Source organism: Sphaerodactylus townsendi, linkage group LG02 (assembly GCF_021028975.2).
Source record: "Sphaerodactylus townsendi isolate TG3544 linkage group LG02, MPM_Stown_v2.3, whole genome shotgun sequence".
Taxonomy (NCBI): Eukaryota; Metazoa; Chordata; class Lepidosauria; order Squamata; family Sphaerodactylidae; genus Sphaerodactylus; species Sphaerodactylus townsendi.
In genome coordinates, this window is record NC_059426.1 from 124,143,376 (window position 1) to 124,161,047 (window position 17,672).

General features: G+C 41.7%; 1 protein-coding gene across 1 annotated transcript in view; it reads left to right on the top strand.

The window, feature by feature from the left end:
* SPTBN5 (spectrin beta, non-erythrocytic 5) overlaps positions 1-17,672 on the top strand; it is a 150,223-nt gene that overhangs the window by 24,731 nt on the left and 107,820 nt on the right. The window contains exons 15-20 of the mRNA XM_048484608.1: positions 2,478-2,648; positions 4,307-4,471; positions 5,246-5,472; positions 9,852-10,038; positions 12,303-12,503; positions 14,993-15,109. Of these exons, the coding sequence (XP_048340565.1) occupies positions 2,478-2,648; positions 4,307-4,471; positions 5,246-5,472; positions 9,852-10,038; positions 12,303-12,503; positions 14,993-15,109 (1,068 nt within the window). The remainder of the gene's footprint in view (positions 1-2,477; positions 2,649-4,306; positions 4,472-5,245; positions 5,473-9,851; positions 10,039-12,302; positions 12,504-14,992; positions 15,110-17,672) is intronic.

Here is a 17,672-nt window from a genome sequence, read left to right on the forward strand (position 1 = left end):
AGGGCTGTGGCAAGTACGCAGCCACTGCGCCGGTCCTTGAGTGGGGAAACGAATGCACGCAGGTGCAGGCTGCCACGCACACCGGTGCACCTCCTGCTAGACTGCTTCAAGTTCTGCGCGCTACTGCTGAGGAGCGGAGGAGGGGTGTAACTAAGGCAAAAATCACGTGGCAAAATCACCAATTAGTAACCCCCCTCTCGGCACACACAAATAATTAGTAACCTACTCTCGGGAACCTGTGAGAACCTGCTGGATCCCACCTCTGTTTAGATTGCTTTATGCACTCCTCTGTCCCTGTCCTTTGCCTTGTGCTCTGTGGAAGTGCTGCAAACTCTGAAGCAGTCTGGAGGCAAATGGGCTGGAGGGAAAGAGGATAGGCTCTTTTCTTGCCTCCCATCTTTAAAACTGAAACCTGTGTTATGCTGGTCTTTGCCAAAGGCTACGAGTAGACCTATCAGCTGACCATCCCCAAAGAGTCTGATTTTACACTTTGGGGAGGAGAGGGGGACAAGAATAAAGGGCCTGTTCATATGTGTTATGTGCCATCAAGTCACTTCTGACTTATCAATCAATGATCTCCAAAATGTCCTCTTGTTAACAGCCTTCACAACCCAACACAGTGTATTGTGAAGAAACTAAACTTTCTGTTACCTCTTTTGCAGCCTTAAAGAGAAAATGCATGTTTTACGGCAGGGGTGGAAATTGCTAACGAATAATAATGAAAAGAGAAAGAAGATGCTACTGGATTCTCTTCTGTTACAGGTCTGAAACTGTCACTACCCACTGGCACAAAATTTGGGTTTACCCCTCTGAGCTGAACACATTATTCAGTTAAATGTTTCCACCTACTTCAAGTATGGTCCAGTTTAGTGAAATGCATCTCTGCTCTGGTTTTGTGTATATATTCAATGCTCAGCTTTAAGAGAAATAGCTCGGACCCCTCAAAACACACAATCTTCCTACCTAAGATTCTGCAGTTACTCTCACCATCTCACCAATTGCAAGTGCCCCCTTATCAAAGTTCTCATTAATTGCACAGAGGGTGGCATATGGGAGAGGAAGCCTCCTACAAATGCCCACACTGCCCTACCCCCTACCCCCCCCCCCCCCAGTATATGCAGAGTATATGTGAAAGGGACACGGTCTTATTTCCACAGAACTTTGGCAGAAGCAGTACAAATCTGCTGTCAGCGAATTTTCTCCTGCAGCATCATCACTCCTAATTCTTAAATCCTAATTCTTCAATTTGTATATTCAGACTAAGCACTTGATGCATTGCTCCAAAAGTGATGCTGCTGCTACATAATACAAGGGGATGAATGAACACATACTTGAATGCCCTCTCACATCAAAAGCTCTCTGCTTCAGAAACTACTCTAGCCCTTGACTGAGGTAGCTTGTAATTCACTGGGTGGTCTATAACTATTGCAACTGAACTTCTATGAAAAGGGATTTAGTGCCTTTAATAGAGAGCATCAGAAGGGAGTAACTGAGACTCTGGAGGCATTCATGAAGCGTTTTGCAGGCAATAGATATTGAGGGGATATCAGAATCTGGTGCCAACAAATGATGTGATTACCTGTACCTGTCAGACTCTTGAACGTGGAAATAACAGAGACCGTAGGAAAATCCAAAAGCAGTTTATTCCAGGTGATGCGAAGAGTAACAATGTATAGAGTTACAATCTCTAGCTCAGATCCAGGACTTATATCTTTTAATCCCCCCCCCCCCCCCCACATTTCGCCCCACACCAAACGTCCATTACAGTTTCTACTACAAAGCTACAAAGGACCTGGGAACCTTTCACACCTCTTTGAGGATGGGCTGGTGCCAGGAGATTGCTAACAGGAGATTACTAGGAAGGGAAGAGGGAAACAGGAAAACAATTGCAAATCACCCACAGCAAGTCATCAAGATACTGACAGGCATGGTTCTGACAGTACCTACATCAGGTACTACTACCTATTCAATAACTATGTGCCTTCATGGTGCTGTAGGAGTTTGTCTCAGTACTTCTGCCACTCACTACCTCCTGACACTATCCTGTAAATCTGTGGTAGCTACAGTCTTCCTACTGAACCACCAAATTAGGTACTCTTTGCTTTCTACTGTAGAAAGTTTTTGAAGGGGAAGAAACATCCAATTTGTTTTCATGTGTTCTAAAGTTCTAGCAGATTCATTTGGGAAGCTGATTGTGTTGTTTTTAAACCTTCTGTACTAGAACTGTGCCATTTTTAATGTTGTGGTAAATAAAAGTTAAATGTTTTGATGATCATAAGAAATTTTAACATAAAGGCTTAACAAAAATAGGCCTTTTATCATTCCAAGTTCTTAAATAGTTCAAGATTCATGACACACAACATGGTGATACTACCTCACAACTCCAAGGATCCACTTTTTCTCAAAATAGTAGTGATTTTCCTAACCTTCTCTAAAAATCAGTGTCCATTTTAAAGTTCAAATCCCTGCCATCCTAGGAGTTTAATTATGATGCTGCAGAGCTTTTGATATGGATGGAGGAGAAGTACAAGATAGCATCAGATGAGTCCTACCGTGACCCAACAAATATCCTACGCAAGCTGAAAAAGCATGAGGCTGTAGAACAGGAAATGATGGTCAGCAAGAAGCACTTCATGGAACTGATGGTGGTAAATCCTTTACTTAGACTGTTTTAACAATTAGAAAGTGAAGACTGAATGTAAATCTCATGCAAAGTGCCAAATACTAATCGTAAACATACACAAGCATACCAATGTTTATATATAAAATATAAAATGGTGGATTCTGAGCAGCATAAATATAACTTTTTTAGGACATTATAAAAAGATCTGTTTTGGCATTTGTGTTCCCACAGCACAAGCATTGCCAGCCAAAATAGATCTTTTTTCCCCACCTGCTGCACGGAGTTTGTCAGCTTCACTGTTGCACCCACCACTGTGTGTGCTGCTGCAGAGATTCTCCTGTCTCTGCCATTTGGTAAAGGTTTTCCATGGAGGTTTCCCCCATTTGCAGCATATCAGTGCCTAATTGCATTGTAAAAAGTAGATGAAAAAGTTTGTTTCACCTAGCGATCCCAGGCACATGTTTGTTTTCCTTTGGGGGGGGGTGTATCTGTGAAGCTACAGCAACACAAATATGCGCATATTGCAGCTTCTCTAATTGTATTACTGTAGCTTCACAAACATCCCCCTCAAAACAAAAATAAAAATAAAAAAGATGCGTGCAGGATCATTAGACTAAACAAACTTTGTTAATCTACTTTTTCCAGTGAAACAGCAGATGAGCTGCAAGCAGAGGGAACCTCAGTGAGGAATCTTCATGGAGAATATGTTGCAGTACACAAAATGGTACATGCAAACAATGACAATGAAAGTAAGAGATTTGTGCAGGAGAAATATAGCATCTCCTGCCTGATTTGTGTTTGTTCAGCACATACGAAAAGTCTTCAATCCACGCTGGGGGAAAAGATTACTAGCTTAATGATTTTTGAAAAACTCGAGTTGAGAGAAATAAAACAGGCATAAATTGTTTTATACAATGTCTTTAGGATCTTCCCCAACACTCTTTTTATAACATATTTTTATAACATTCTAAAGACATTGTATTTGTGCTGTGCGGAATCCATTGGATTTGAATCAGGAAATTTATGAGGCATTTTTGTACCTGGTTTCTTGTGGTGGTGTTTTGTGTGTGCGTTCTAAGGAAGCTTGTAAAGCTAAAATTGATAGTGCTTGACCAATTTCTACTGGATCATTAGGCTATGCTTTCAGAATTCCAGAAAGGAGTTTTAGATAAATCATTATTTAATATATTTTAACTGTTGGCAATATGAATTAGGGAATGTATGTGGCTTTAGAAACATGAGAAGGAATTTTACCCTTCATGGATAAACTAGTAACAAAGCAGTTTTACGTGTTTATAAACAGTCTTTGAACTTCACTGGACTTCTGCTTTGTTTTGCTACAGCAGACTAATATATATATGGAATATATATATGCATTCCTGTCAAATACACAATCCAAACTAGAGCTGGTGACTGATAGGCTGAAATACAACTTTCTTTTAAAACAAAGCAGATGATTTGGTGGGATAAGCTGTAAGGAAAGAAAAAGAAATAGTACTTTGACCTTCAAATTAATTTGACGACAGCAGTATAAAAGTCTGGCACTACCACTGGTTGGTTGATCAATTGGTTGATGATCATTCATTTGTTTGGCATATTCAGGCTGTTTGTTTTAGACAGCTTTATTTGAAATAAACAGAACTATCAGGAAATTTTTTTAACCAAATCTCCTGCTATCTCCAGGCTGAACGTCAGTTGGTTCAAGATAACCACTATGCTGCAGAGTCCATTCAGGAAAAAATGTCAGAACTCAAAAAGAAATGGGAGAAATTGCACAGGAAGATGATGGAGCGAGGAGACAAACTGAGGCAGTCTGGGCAGCATGAACAATTGATGGAACTTCTCAAGGTCAAAATGTTTCCAATAGGAAAGCTAGAATTAAGGATGTTTTCTTTTCATTACCATTTCTAAGGGCACTGACATATCTCTAGAATTTTAAAATATTTTGTTTAGATTCTAAAACTATGGACAGATTAAAAGGGACATTTGCATTACTGATGAGAAAATTACTACACAAAATCAGCAAGCCTTTTTACTACAGTAAATATGTTACTAATATAAATGTAATAATAGTGCTAGTATTACTAATGTTAGTATAAAACTAAAAGACCAGTCACAGTGATACCATTTTTGAAGGGATGTAAAGTAACTTGCGTATTGTCATTCATGAGTCCAAGTTCACTGAGTGGATATTTTAATTTCTAACAGAAATATGAAAAATAATGCTAACTAGCAGTTTTAAAAGAGAATGATTTGGACAATTTTGTAAGGTTTGATCAAAAAGGAGGAGTTCTATGGAATAATAATTATTGTTGTTAATATTATTTCAACAAATACTTGGTGAAGGGGAAAATAAGACCCATGTTTGTAAAACATGATTCCTATTTATTGTATATTGGAATAGAAATAAACCAAAAGAGCAAGCAAAAGAGCATATCTTAAGATATATTTGAACAAAAGACAATTAGGGAAATAAAATAGAGAGCAGAAGGCACAAATTTATGAGTATATTATTAGAAGAAGTAAATGTAATAGGTTGTAAAAATAAAATCATTTCTCTATGTTTTGTCTTCTTATTACATTGAGTTGGATAATAATGCACTTTTTATCTGTCTTCTATAGGATGCTGAAGAGAAAATGGAGAAGATGGAGAAAGCACTTTACAATCCAGATGTGGGTCATGACTTGCGCTCCAGTCGCAATCTACTCAAGGAACACATTCAGCTGGAAAATGAGATGCAGGGACTGACTGAGAAAATGAATTATATTGTCCTTCATGCCAAAAAAATGGCTATGGAACATTTTGACAGTGAGAGGATTGTGGATGAGACACAAAAGTATTTGCAAAGGTAAGTTGTAGTCTTTGTTTGCAGTAGTACCTTGTATTTCATAGGATCTTGTTCTCTTACCACTAGAGATTATTCCTTTCTCAGCTAAACACACCCTGTTACCAGAACTTTGAAGGCTATGTTGAAGAGAAAGGAAACAGAACATGGGAAAGCAAGACATGAAAGCCGGTATGGCGCAGCAGCTACAGTTCTGAATTGGAAGTGGAAAACATGTTCAAATTGTGAAAATGGCTTTGGGCAAATCACCATATTTCAATCTAACTTCTACCATAAGATTGAATCGAGGCTAAAATGCTGTTCTGAACTTCTAAGAAAAAAGTCAGGATATAAATATAGCAAACAAAGAAAAAAGACTATTTGTACCAACAACTATACTAAACATTGGATCAGTTTCTTCATAAAACTTGAAATAAGCACTGAAATAAGTTTTATGAAGAAATTTATCAATGTGATAATCAATTCTGAATGATTTTCACACATTTTCTACAACAGCAGTAGCCAGCTTTTTTGACAGGTATGCCATAGGTTAAGTCTAAAGTAGTGATGGAAGAATACTCTCATGCCCACAACCATTTCCATTTTTCTGAGTGTTCTTGAATGAACTCTCAAAAACAGGGAAACTTGCAAAATTTCTTCATCCTCTCTGCACCAGTTCTTGACCTGCCTGCCAGTAACTCCCCCTTTCGGAAGGTGAAAGAGGAGTTTTTGTGGTGATTGGCTCTGTAAACAGAAGATAGGACTTATTTTTTCTGTAAGTTACTCTGCCTTATTTTGTTTAGCATACCCTTCCCTTTGAATGCTCAGTAGCTTTGTGGCCTATCAAGTTGAATCAGAAGGCTGATAACAGAGCATTCCAAGGATACACTGTTGGAGGCTGCTGGCCCACTGTTGTCCAACCATGACAATATGCTATAGCTAGGACAAAATAGATTTTCTTCCTGCCCAGATGTGCCACAAACATGTGCCCAAACATCTCCTGCATTTGTCACTTGTGGCACTCATTACATATGGTGGCCATCGATCTGAGAACAATGGAGGGGAACAGTTCTGATGTACATTTAACTAAAATCTTTGGAGCCTTCTGGCCTTCAAATAAAGCTGCCTCTCACTAGCTTATCAGGGACCATATTTTCTGGCCTTTTTGCTGGTCAGTTTCTTGTATTTTTGCTGATTTCTTACAAAACCTTCATTATTCTCGTAGAAACAAGAGTAAAAAAATGGAAAGGTGATTGAGTTTTACATTCCTAACATTCCCAAAGTATGATTGAAATGCAATTTCACATTAGTTTTTTACAGTTTCAGCAATCTGGATATAGGTTGATTCCCCATGGTCAATTAATCGCATGATATGCGCAATATCCAGGTTTTAGAAAGAACTCCCCACTGCCTGATTGCCAAACACGGATTCATCCCAGTTCTGGTGCTCCCACTCCCCCTTATCATGGTTTTTTAAGAACCTGCATGAAAGTGCACCTTTTTAAAAAAACACGTGCCAAATCCAGTTCAATGGGAAGGTTTGGGGTTTCAATCTAGATTTAATTTCCTGCCGTTGGCAGTGACGTGGAGCCTTCCAGCCAATCAGAGCGCAGTGGGCTGTGAGCGATTCACGCGCAGCCCTTTTTTTTGTTTCTCGCCAGCAGAGGCTACATTGAAACGTGGCTGCGTGGAACATGATTTCTGTGCCAACTGTTAACTAAAATTAGACTTTTGTGCCAGTGCAGCTGCATGGGTAAAGAGTTTCAAAGCCATGTATAAACTAAACTTAGTGCAAAAAACAGCTACCGTCTTATCTATGCATGCGCGTGGTGACGAAGCTGCGCAAAAAAAAGTTTAAAAAATTCCTGCCCCAACACAGTGCAACAGCCAATCAGGATGAGGAAGAAAGAGACACTGAGCAGATAGCGCGTTCAATCACACAATCATGAGGAGTACTGAACTGTTTGAAAGCGTGATAGACATGGATGTCCTCATCACACACACGCTTCAGTGGGAAGGGTAAAACCATGATGAAAAGGTGCTGTTTCTTTTGAAACCTGGTTGAATCTGGATTTAATTTTTTAGTGGGGAAATGATCAAAGAAAACAAGTCAAGAATGCATGAGTACCAGATCATAAATGAAAAGGAAGCTACTCCAAAGAGAACTGGATCATTGAACCAGGAGTGTAGCTACATGAAAAGGGCACCCAGGGCTAGAACCAAAATTGTACACACACACACACACACACGGAAGGAAGGAAGGAAGGAAGGAAGGAAGGAAGGAAGGAAGGAAGGAAGGAAGGAAGGAAGGAAGGAAGGAAGGAAGGAAGGAAGGAAGGAAGGAAGGAAGGAAGGAAGGAAGGAAGGAAGGAAGGAAGGAAGGAAGGAAGGTAAATTAGTAGAATCTATCATTAAAGATAAAATTATTAAACATGTAGAAAAGCAAGACCTGCTGAGGAAGAGTCAGCATGGCTTTTGTAGAGGCAAGTCCTGTCTTACAAACTTACTAGAGTTCTTTGAAGGTGTAAACAGGCATGTGGATAAGGGGGAACCAGTGGACATTGTCTACTTGGATTTCCAAAAGGCTTTTGACAAAGTTCCTCACCAGAGACTGTTGAGTAAACTCAGCAATGAAGGAATAAGAGGGGAAGTCCTCCTATGGATTAAAAACTGGTCGAGGAACAGGAAACAAAGGGTGGGTATAAATGGGAAGTTCTCACAATGGAGAGATGTAGGGAGTGGTGTCCCCCAAGGATCCGTTTTGGGACCAGTGCTCTTTAACTTATTCATAAATGACCTGGAAGTAGGGGTGGGTAGTGTGGTGGCTAAGTTTGCAGATGATACCAAATTATGTATGGTGGTAAGAACCACAAAGGATTGCGAAGAGCTCCAAGTGGACCTTGATAAATTAGGTGAGTGGGCTAAGAAATGGCAAATGCAGTTCAATGTAGCTAAATGTAAAGTGATGCACATAGGGGCAAAAAATCCAAACTTCACATACACGCTACAGGGGTCAGTGCTATCAGTCACAGACCAGGAAAGGAATTTAGGCGTCTTAGTTGATAGTTCCATGTCAACTCAATGCATGGCAACTGTGAAAAAGGCAAATTCTATGCTGGGGATAATTAGGAAAGGAGTTGATAATAAAACTGCAAGGATTGTCATGCCCTTATATAAAGCCGTGGTGCAACCGCACTTGGAGTACTGTGTTCAGTTCTGGTCGCCACATCTCAAGAAGGACATCGAAGAGATAGAAAAAGTGCAGAGAAGGGCATCGAGGATGATTGAAGGATTGGAGCACCTTCCCTATGAGGAGAGGCTGCAGCGTTTGGGACTCTTTAGTTTGGAGAGGAGACGTCTGAGGGGGGATATGATTGAAGTCTATAAAATTATGCATGGGGTAGAAAATGTTGACAGAGAGAAATTTTTCTCTCTTGCTCACAATACTAGAACCAGGGGGCATTCATTGAAAATGCTGGGGGGAAGAATTAGGACTAATAAAAGGAAACACTTCTTCACGCAACGTGTGATTGGTGTTTGGAATATGCTGCCACAGGAGGTGGTGATGGCCACTAACCTGGATAGCTTTAAAAAGGGCTTGGACAGATTTATGGAGGAGAAGTCAATCTATGGCTACCTATCTTGATCCTCCTTGATCTCAGATTGCAAATGCCTTAGCAGACCAGGTGCTCAGGAGCAGCAGCAGCAGCAGAAGGCCATTGCTTTCACATCCTGCATGTGAGCTCCCCAAGGCACCTGGTGGGCCACTGCGAGTAGCAGAATGCTGGACTAGATGGACTCTGGTCTGATCCAGCAGGCTAGTTCTTATGTTCTTAAGGAAGGAAGGAAGGAAGGAAGGAAGGAAGGAAGGAAGGAAGGAAGGAAGGAAGGAAGGAAGGAAGGAAGGAAGGAAGGAAGGAAGGAAGGAAGGAAGGAAGGAAGGAAGGAGGAAGGAAGGAAGGAAGGAAGGAAGGAAGGAAGGAAGGAAGGAAGGAAGGAAGGAAGGAAGGAAGGAAGGAAGGAAGGAAGGAAGGAAGGAAGGAAGGAAAAGCCATCTCCATCAGGAGAACTGCAATTAAACAGCTAAGAGGCCACATGCGTGGGCAACATTCCATCTCCCCAGCACCCAAGTCTCCCCATTCCCCCCCTCCCCACACCCCAAACAGCAAGCTGGGCTCTTGGACCACCGGCCTTCCCCTTTCCTTCCCCCTGCTGTCTCCCAGTCCCCAAACACCTACCTCGCCTGGTGGGAGAGCACCCAGCAGTGGCCTTCCCTTCCACTCCTTCTTCCAGCTCCCAAATACTTACCCAGCTTCACTGCTAGTAAATAGTAATCTATCAAGAAAGTCGGTTATACTTAAGCTGAATGGACAAACAACATTGTTTTAATACCTGATTTGCAGGTATGACTCTCTCCAGAAACCTCTTGCTGAGAGAGGCCAGTTGCTGCAGGCAAGAGTGGAACTTTACCAATTCTACCATTACCATGATATGGAAATGAAATGGATTAATGAAAAAATGTCAGTTGCCAGCTCCACGAACCAAGGAAAGTCCTTGGATGCGGCTCTAAGTTTGCTGCAGAAGCATAAGGTAACTTCTTGGTTCTGCTTCAGGTGGCATAATGGATTCAGATTTTCTATTCATAACATTTTGAGGTTAGCATCTGCCTCTTTAACCTGCTGGAAGATTTTTCGTTTCAAAGACTCATCAACTCAAGCACCATCACACACTAGGTTCAATTCGAAGTGCTAGTACTAAATATGTACTTGTAAACAATGTAAAACAATATGTAAACAATACCTAGTTTTGTTCCTTAGGTCTTTCCCTCGGTCTCGTTATCCTACAAGCAGTGGGATTCAGCCAGTTTGGCAAACTCAGCAAAAAATTAACTACTGGTTCTGCCAAACTGGTGTGAACTGGCTGAATACCACCACTGGCTTCAGGGCTCTGTGGTGTGTCTATAGGCCTTTGATAGTGGTTTAATGTGGAGATGAATAGTATATATACGGAGCTACTTTCACTGACAAATGTAAGGTATTTCATTTCTAAGAGCATATGAAGATTCCTAGATCAGACCAGTGGTCCATCCAGTTCAGCATTCTGTTTCACACAGCAGCCAAACAGTTGCCCTAAAGAGCCTGCTGATGACATAGAGATCAAAGCCTTTTCATGATGCCACTACCTAGCACAGGGTTTCCTGCTGCCTCTGTATGCAAGCTCCCTTTACTTGCAGTGGCTAGTAGCCATTGCTGGACCTATTCTCCATGAATCTAATTACTTCCTAAAGCTGTCAGTATTCATGACCATCACTATGTGCACTGGTGGTTACTTCCACAGTTTAATTACTCACTGTGTAAAGAAGTACCCTTTCTAATGTACCCCGCTTCCCCAAACCATTTCAGGGTTCATTTCACATATTAGCTAAACCTACTGAAAGGGAAAAGTTGGGATTGGGGCCCAAACATCTTATTAGTGAGATATGTTTTATCTGGTTTGGGGAGGGGCAATGTGACCTAGGCAGCAAGCCATTGTCATGTGATACAATGCCATCCTAACCAGACCTACTCTGAATCCTACTCAGGACTATTCAGTGGGGCTTAATCATAGAAAATGTTAGGATTGCACTGATAGACAATGTTTTTTATAGATGACACTTTTTTTGCTGTCATAACTCATGACAGTGTGTGTATTGGAAGGGGGAATGCTACCAGATTATTTTAGACCCGAAGGAATGATACTTGAACCTTGGTTGCGATAGACCAGGGGTAGGGAACCTGCGGCTCTCCAGATGTTGAGGAACTACCATTCCCATCAGCCCCTACCAGCATGGCCAATTGGCCATGCTGACAGAGGCTGATGGGAATAGTAGTTCCTGAACATCTGGAGAGCCGCAGGTTCCCTACCCCTGCGATAGACATTCATTGTAGAAAGTTGGATAGTTTACACAGAAACTTGCAGACAAAGATTTGCATCTGAAGACTTCTTATGGACCAAAGTTAGAGAATCGGAATGAAGACATCTCTCAGTTTTCAAGTAATATGGCTGTGTTAACATCATAAATAGTTTTTTTAATCGTCATTTCTCCTTTCTAGTGCGGTGGGTGGTCTTGCACAGCCAGTGTATAGAAATATTATGAGCAATATGAGTTTACTTATTTCTTTGGAAAACTAGAGCTGAAAAGAAACACCTCAGTTCTGCAGTATTCTGAACATAAGACAGATGTTTAAATTTAGCTGTGCTGTTATGAGTGATAGAAAGTTTTAATGCAGTTTCTATGCAGACATTAGTTAAATGGTGCACATTCAACAATTTTTTCTCCCTGGAGGGCTGAAACTGTGAGCCAGATGCCAATTTAATGTTTCCTGAGTTTTGTCATGGATAAAATCCACTTGTAGCACCCTGTGTTAAATCCATTGCCTGCACTATTGTAGCAACTGGAAAAACTTAATTTTTGTTAACTCAAGAGAGAGGTTAGTAACAACTCTGAATCATCGAACATTCAATTCCTGGCAGTAGTTTCTCCTACTAAATATCACTGGTCATTTTCCAGTAAAGGCTCCAGGATAGTTCAAATGAACTGTAAGATACCATTTGGAAGCTTGTGGCATAAATATGTCCCTGTGCTGTTTGATTTAGCAGAGTTGAAATGCAGAATGAATGATTGTGCCTATTTCCTTTGGATCTATAAGCAGCCATGATTGTTAATGGACTGCCATATTTGCAAGCAGTGTATTTCTGATTATGGGATGCTAGAGACAAGCCCAAAAGGAAGGCAATCTCCTTTATGTCCTGCTTAGGAACTTCATATCCTGCCTCTTGCCTTTTCTTATATTTAATTAATGGCTTTGTACTAGGAATTGCAAGCAGAGGTGAATGTCCACAATCACCAAGTTTTGAAGGTTCTAGAGAAAGGAAGAGCTGTGTCAGCAGGCAAGTACATGCCATCCCAGAGAATCAAGGAGAAATGCCAGGAGCTGAGTGAAGGTTGGATGGAGTTGGAGAAAGCATGTGAGGAAAGGATCAAACAGCTACAGCATTCTGTTGCCTTCCATCAGGTATTTTTCAGTTTCTTTTGCTATCACACATTTTATGGATGTAGATAAAGAATACTAAATGTGAAAGGCAAGACAATCTGTGAGGCTCCAAAAATCTCTTTGCTTTACTATCAGTCAGTCAGTCAGTCAGTCAGTCAGTCAGTCAGTCAGTCAGACCTTTTTTGGCATAACAACACCATACAATAAAATAAAATTTAAATTGAAGATGAGACAACTGGTGACCTTTTCCAAAACACTGGACTCTAATTCCAGCTTATCATTTCCTATGTGTGTCAAGAAACTGAATCCATGCAGTTTCTAGTATAGAATATGGAGTACATGACAATCTATAAGTCTCCAAAGATCTCTTTGCTTTACTTGACTGCTAGTTCCAACTTTTTTAGAAGTCCATGATGGTAAGGTCTTTCTTGAACTGTGCTAATTTACAGGTGAGCAAATACCTGTCAGTCCTATCCTATGCCACTTTTGAAAACTTCCTGAGTGTCAGGATATGCAGCAGGAATATATCCCTATATCGCCCTTCTAGGCCCCTCAGCTCATCGGAGGTGGACCTACTGGTGATCCCTGGCCCCAAGGCGATCTGACTGGCCTCTACAAGGGCCAGGGCCTTTACGGCTCTGGCCCCTACCTGGTGGAACAGGCTTCCAGGTGAGATCAGGGCCCTGTGGGACTTACAACGTTTCTGCAGGGCCTGTAAAATCAGACCCTGTTCCATGAAGGCGTTTGGCCAAACAGGGATGATGTCCAACTCCCCCATAAGAACATCAGGCCTCCTGTGGGTATAGCAAAGGGGGGGGGGGGAGGAGGTTGAAATAATCTGTAGTCTTGGTTTATGTATTAGCCTATATAAGAATTATATATTATAATCTATTTCGTTGTTTTATTATTGATGGACACCGCCTTGAGCCTTTGGGAAGGGCGGTATATAAATATAATAAATAAATAAATATAAACAAACAAACAAACAAATAAACAAACAAACCTAGACTAGAATCTTTCTCTGTCTAGCATTCCAGGCAAAGGTGTTTTTAAAATGTGTGTGCACTTCCATATGTGATTGGCACACTACAGTCCCAGGAGTGCAGTACCATACTGTCAGATTATTTTATTGAGTCTAATACAGCTACTTTTCTGTGAAATTAAAATCCCCTAGTCTACCAAGAAAATAAAAAAGGAGGAGGGGTAGTGGATTTGTTCTTAGCTGTTTGAAATCTTGGAGATGAAGGATTGTTCCACAGTACTTATATATCTGATAGGAGTCTGTCTGACCTCCTTTGGAAAATCTTTACAGCATATCACCTTTTGCTGCTTGAAGTATATGATTCATTCATTTCATAGCATTTTACTTCTATCCATTAACTTGCTGCTTGAAAGCCTCAGTAGTTCTAGCCCAGTAGTTCTGAACATCCTTTCACTGTCTTTGTGTAATTAATGCTAGTTATTCTGTATTTCAATTGATTCTTTGTTTAGTTTGGAAGCCATAAATTTATCATGTAGCAATAATTTCAAACAGAACTTGAGAAATTTAGCAGGTAATCTTAATCTAAGGCTGATTTTGCACGTTATAAATGCCCCTTTGTTGGCACAGGGAACGCCCTGATGCAATTGGGAGTTCCCCACAGCACCCAGAGCTGCAGCATGTCTGCCACACTGTTGCCCCTCTGCCACCACACAGCAATGGCTTTGCTCCACGGCTTTCCAGAGCCTCAAAAAATGGAGGTGCTTTTTGAATACCCCCCCCCCCCGTTGCTCCAGAGGCTTCTATTTTTCCCGCCTTGCTGCTCTGGCCCACCCCACCAAATAAGAAAGTTCCCGCCTCCCCCCCATGCGCGAGGTGTTTCCAGGGGGAGAAACTGCTGATTCTCTTGCACACACGAGGAGTTTGCCAGCAGGGAAGCTGGTGATTCGCTGGCATACTTGAGAAGTTTGCTGGCAGGGAAGCTTCTGTGTGATTCTCTCACAGGCACGAGGAATTTGCCGGCAGGAAAGCCTGTGATTCTCTTGCACTCAAACTTCTTCCACATGCAAGAGAATCACTGACTTCCCTGCCAGCAAACTCCTCACGCCTGTGAGAGAATCACTGGGTTTTAAAAATAAAAATACAAGTTTTAAAAATAAAATACAATACTGACAGTGAGTGGAGGGGAATGGGATGAAATTCGGCCAATCAGAACACAGAAAACAGAGTGAGATTTGGCCAATCAGAATGCTGGAAACAGCGAGATTTGGCCAATCAGAATGCAGGAATCAGAGCGAGATTCGGCCAAACAGAATGCAAGAAATGGAGGCTGCCCTTACATGTGTGGAAGAGATCCTGGAAGAGCTTGTGGGGCTTAAGTGGTACTTATGGGAAGAGCTGGGGAGTTTTGGGGAACTACAAGCAGTGTGAGAAGCCCTGCAGCACACTCCTGGATATACCATGGGGCATTTCTAAAGTGCAAAATCAGCCTAAGTAGCAATAAAATAACCATCTGTCTTTTTAAATATAGTTTTTAATTGAGATATCCGACCTGGAGAGTTGGGTACGGGAGAAGCTTCCACTGGTAACAAACAAAGACTGTGGTAAAGATGAAGCTGCGACTCTTAAATTCATAAAGAAACATAAGGTAACTCAAAAGGTGTGACTCCCCTTCCCCCAGAATTCAGCAGCTATCATTGAGAGATGCCTGCTCAAATCAGAACACACTCCATGGAAGTCAAATTTCAAATGTTAATTCTTGACAATTGGAATAATTGGGAATGGGGAATGTATTTTCTACAAGCGAAATGCAGCTTATTAACTATATACTTACACAATTGAGTAGTATGGTTTTATTTATGTGGAAATAGTTTTTGGTCATGCTTAATTATTTTGTTTCGAGGGGGATAAAACTAATTTCAGTACTCAATCACATGGGTATCTATAAATGGAGGGATGCCTGCCCCTTACATTTTATGATGATACTGTTTTAGAAGACTGCACAGGACTATAATTGGCCCCTTCTACCTTTATTAAAGGTTAGATGGGGGGGGGGGGGTTCACTGGAAGTGACACTAGTGCTCTGGTATAATGCCAGCTCATACCTCCATTCCTCCCATTCCATTTCTTCCTCTTGATGGTTCAGGTGACAGGAACAGGTTTAGACCCCATCTAACAGAGAGATGGGAGAGAGGCCTTCAGAAGATACACAGTATAAGAATTCTTTCTATTTTGAGGTGGGTGCCCTACTTGGCAGAACTACTGTCATAAAACAAATGTTTATGCCTAGCTAGTATCTTTGATTTGTGAGGGTGAAAGCAATGAACACATTTATAAAAATTGTTTTCTAGCATTAAGAGAATGGCAGGAGGACATGTTCCATTACAGATAATTAATAGGGTTGCCAGGTTTCACTGCCGACAGGATACCATTTGCTCCGTGCTAGCCCTTACCATCACCTATTGGGTGGGGAAAGAAAACTGAGGGAATGGAGGGGTGATTACTGGGGTCATGATAAGATGGTGTCACTTCTTACCCTTTTCTTTGCATCCATGACTGGGTGTGTTGCCATCACATCAAAGATGACATTCTAGCATTTGGTCAATATTCTATGCTAAACCATAGAGGTTTGCCTGAATTTTACAGCATTGCCAGTGACATTGTGACATTGTGACATTGCCAGTGTCACAGTGATCATTTCCAATCATGCAGGAAGTGGCATAATCTCATTGCCTGTGATGTCATTACATGAGTCAGGGTCTTCCCACTGGTGAATCACTTGGCACTTTCCAGCCTCATGCTGGCAACCCTATTCCAGAACAAGATAAGTCCCCAGGAATAGTACTTTGTCGCTAAATGGAGAGAAACCAGATGGGTAGAAAAGACTGCATTGGTCAAGGGGTTTGATGATTGAAAAAGAAAATCCACTCTGCATCACTGCCAACTAGTTCCATCCGTCCAACTAATCAGCTGGTAATCTTTCCCTGGAGATGTCAGATATCTTTATTGAGTAAGCACAGCATTGGAAATATTATCCTTTCTGGATCCCATCTTTCATAGAATAAGGAGAAAGAGAAAAGCTTTTACCTTGCCCTACACAGTGAGTCTCAGGGTGGCTTACCAAACCAGAAACAGCAATAAAACATCAGTAAAAACCAGTAAATATATATATATGACAAATATACAACCAAAGCATACCCACCCACATACCCTCCCCCATTTCAGACCAGCAGCTACCAGAGAGAGCATCTAAGGGATCAAAAGCCAAAAGCCTGCTTACAGTCCATCTTTAAGGGGAGCCCCATGTAGAGTGCATTGCAGTAGTCTAGGTAGGAGGTTACCAGAGCATGAAGCCCTGTGGCCAGGCCCTCTCTGCCCAAATATGGACGAAGCCATAGAATCAGCCGGAGCTTCTGGTAGGTGCTCCTGGCCACTTCTTCCCCCTGTGTTTGCATGGATAGGGTGGAGTCCAGGAGCACTTCAGATCTCACACCCTGTCCTTCATGAGCAACACCTCCCCATCCAGCACCAGGTGCTCCATAATCTCCTGGGCTAGGGGTCCCACTACCCCTAGCACTTCTGTCTTATCTGGATTCAACTTCAGTTTATTGGTCCTCATCCAGCCCATCACCACTTCCAGACAAGTATCCAGCACATGAAGGGCCTCACCTAACTCAGATAGACATGGGGGTCATCAGCATACTGATGGCACCCAACTCCAAACCCCCTTTTCACACCCTTCAATGATCTCATGTAGTGGTTTCATATAGATATAAAATAGCATGGGAAATAGCACCAAGCCCTGAGGCATCCCACAGTGAAGCTCCAAAGGCCTGAGAACATGAATCCTCCCCACAACTGCAGTTTTCTCTGGAAACTGCCCCAGAGAAAAAAATGAGACCCATTGAAGAACAATGCCTCCAGACTCAATCCCCAGAACTACTTCAGAAGGATGCCATGGTTGATGGAATTGAAAGCCGCCAAGAGAATCAACATACGGGCATTCTCCCTGTCCCTTTCCCAGTACAGGTCATCCATCAGGGTGACCAAGGTTGTTTCTGTGTCGAACCCTCACCTGAAACTGGATTAAAATGGATCTAGATAATCAGCTTCCTCCAGGTGTGTCTGCAGTTGGGCAGCCAACTCTGTCTCCAGGACCTTCCCTAAAAAGGAGACGCTGGCTACAGGACCATAATTTTGCAGAACTATAG